Consider the following 2,378-nt stretch of genomic DNA (forward strand, 5'->3'; position numbering starts at 1 on the left):
AGGTCGACAACTAGTGGACCTAAAACATCTATTTCACAAACTAGTTTAGCCGGAGTACGACATGGATTGCAATTAAGCATATTAGCTCGCCGAAGAATGTATGTCGCATATTTTGGTTGAGATAAAAACAAGCCGGATCGAACAACAGAGAATCCCAAAAGATAAATTAGAGCACCTAAATCGGTCATGGAAAACTCATAACTGAGTCGAGATATGATGTGTTGTAGGAAACTAGTATTGGAAGTTGTGAGAATGATGTCGTCAACATATGAGAGAAGATAAGTCTTAATGTTACCTAGTGTGATTCTATTGAAATCCAGTGGTGGTAGCAATTTAAGCAAACCGATGATACCAAGATCGTGGGGCTTGTTTGAGGCCAAAAAGGGAACTCTATAGAAAAAAACATGATCTGGGAAGCTATGATAACGAAAACCTGGTGGCCGATGCATCTAAACAGTCTCCTGAAGGTAGCCGTGGAGAAAACCATTCCTCACATCAAGTTGGTGGTTAAGCCACTTTTTGGATATAGCGATGCTAAGAATAGTGCGTATAGTGGTCGGTTTAACAACTAAGCTAAAAGTCTCATCACAATCAATTTCCTGCAGTTGGTTGCGACCATTAGCTAAAAGGCGAGCCTTGTAGCGAGAAAAGGATCATTCATCATAAAATTTGTGGCGAAAAGCCACGTAGATCTAACAATGTTGACCACATGAGGACGTCGTACAAATTTCTAAGTTTCATTCGATATTACAACATTATAATCGTCATGCATAGCCTGACGCCAGTCATGTAATATGATCGGGGGACAGGAGAATCGGAAGAGACATGACGGTTGAGACGAGTGACAAGTTTGAAAATGCCACTGCACGCCCAAGTGGTCATGGGGTGTGTGGGTGCAATTAAGGATGGTATGATAGGGACTATGGCAGAATGGGTGGATTTGTAATAGGGGTCCGAGAGAGAAGGAGATTATGTATTTGATGATGGGACCGGTCCAGAGAGTGAGGTTAAGGTTGGGTATGAGGATGTCTCGGTAAAGGTGGTATGTTGTTGAGTGGGTGAAATTGTTGCATAAATAAAGCTTCATCCGAATAGGTAGGGGGAATGAGGTTTATAATATCCATGGTTCTAACATTCAAACTGGTATGAGAATAATTACATCCTAATTATTTCTTAATGAGTTATTCTATAATGTATAAAAAACCGTTTATAATTCACTTCTTTTTGTGGAAACTAAAACAGGTGATGATTGTGTTGCTATAAATGGTGGCACGTATGATATTAATGTAACAAGAGTGTTCTGTGGACCTAGTCATGGCATAAGGTACTAGAACATGATATTTATATCTCGATAATCACTTTTACACAAATTTTCCTCTACTAAATGGATGTGATTTTGCAATATCGGAAGCCTTGGGGAAATCGGTGGTCACGACACAGTTGAACAAGTTCATGTAGAAAATTGTAACATCTCAGGAACAACAAATGGGTTACGAATCAAAACGGTGTCGGTAAAATTATACAAAATAACTTGATGAACATCTTTGGAGTTTTTAACATAATATTCAATTGTTACTTGAAATCAATCAATTTCTTATATCTTATACAGTATGGAACGGGGTATGCTAGGTGGATTGTATTTCAGGACATTCATCTGGTAAACGTTGTAAATCCAATTATAATTGATCAACATTACCGCACTAATTCTGAAAATACGGATTGCCCCGCACCGGTATGCTTATTATCCATAAAAATACTCTCATCTCACCAAATTAAGATGCAATTCCATATCTAACATTTACAGATTTTTTTTAATGTATCAGCCAGATGCATCAGCTGTAAAAGTGAGCGATGTTACGTATACGAATATATATGGGTCATCGGCAACAAAGCAAGTTATTACTTTCAATTGCAGTGGAAAGTACAACTATACTGAAATTGCAACAAACGAAGTTGGAATAACGGAACTTGACGAAACTTCTTACTGCCAAAACACTCAAGGAAAATTTATTGATACCAACCCTCCTATTAATTGTTATTAGATTAGCCATCCCGATGATGGTGTTAAAATCCATGTATTTCAACATATTCTACTGATAACGAAGCTATATGTATTACTTTCCATTTGAAAGCTTAACTCTCCTCTCTCGGCTCATTAGCGAGTTACAAATTAAATACATACAAACATACATGATAACATGAATTTACTTACGCCTGAATATTTACATAATCGATATTGAGCAATATTTGGAAAATATTCTCATGTCCTTCAAACGAGGTATACAACAAATATATATTCAATTACAACAATACATGGGCTTGGAATAGACACTAGGTGGGCTAAGCTAATAATACAATATATTGATACACTAACATCC

General features: G+C 37.0%; 1 protein-coding gene across 1 annotated transcript; it reads left to right on the forward strand.

The window, feature by feature from the left end:
- The first annotated feature begins 880 nt into the window (after positions 1 to 880).
- LOC111900843 (probable polygalacturonase At3g15720) lies at positions 881 to 2,042 on the forward strand. The gene is made up of 5 exons (XM_023896722.2): positions 881 to 908; positions 1,243 to 1,324; positions 1,412 to 1,511; positions 1,610 to 1,732; positions 1,824 to 2,042. The coding sequence occupies exons 1-5, from the start codon at positions 881 to 883 to the stop codon at positions 2,040 to 2,042; spliced, it is 552 nt and encodes a 183-aa protein (XP_023752490.2).
- Positions 2,043 to 2,378: the final 336 nt, after the last annotated feature.

This window comes from Lactuca sativa, chromosome 6 (assembly GCF_002870075.4).
Source record: "Lactuca sativa cultivar Salinas chromosome 6, Lsat_Salinas_v11, whole genome shotgun sequence".
Classification (NCBI taxonomy): domain Eukaryota; kingdom Viridiplantae; phylum Streptophyta; class Magnoliopsida; order Asterales; family Asteraceae; genus Lactuca; species Lactuca sativa.

Excerpts from the sequence above, each read along its gene's own strand:
- LOC111900843 (XM_023896722.2), top strand. The coding sequence starts at position 881 with ATGGGGTGTGTGGGTGCAATTAAGGATG. Across the intron at positions 1,512-1,609 it reads TACGAATCAAAACGGTGTCG|TATGGAACGGGGTATGCTAG; the intron begins GTAAAATTATAC and ends TATCTTATACAG. Across the intron at positions 1,733-1,823 it reads ATACGGATTGCCCCGCACCG|CCAGATGCATCAGCTGTAAA; the intron begins GTATGCTTATTA and ends TTAATGTATCAG.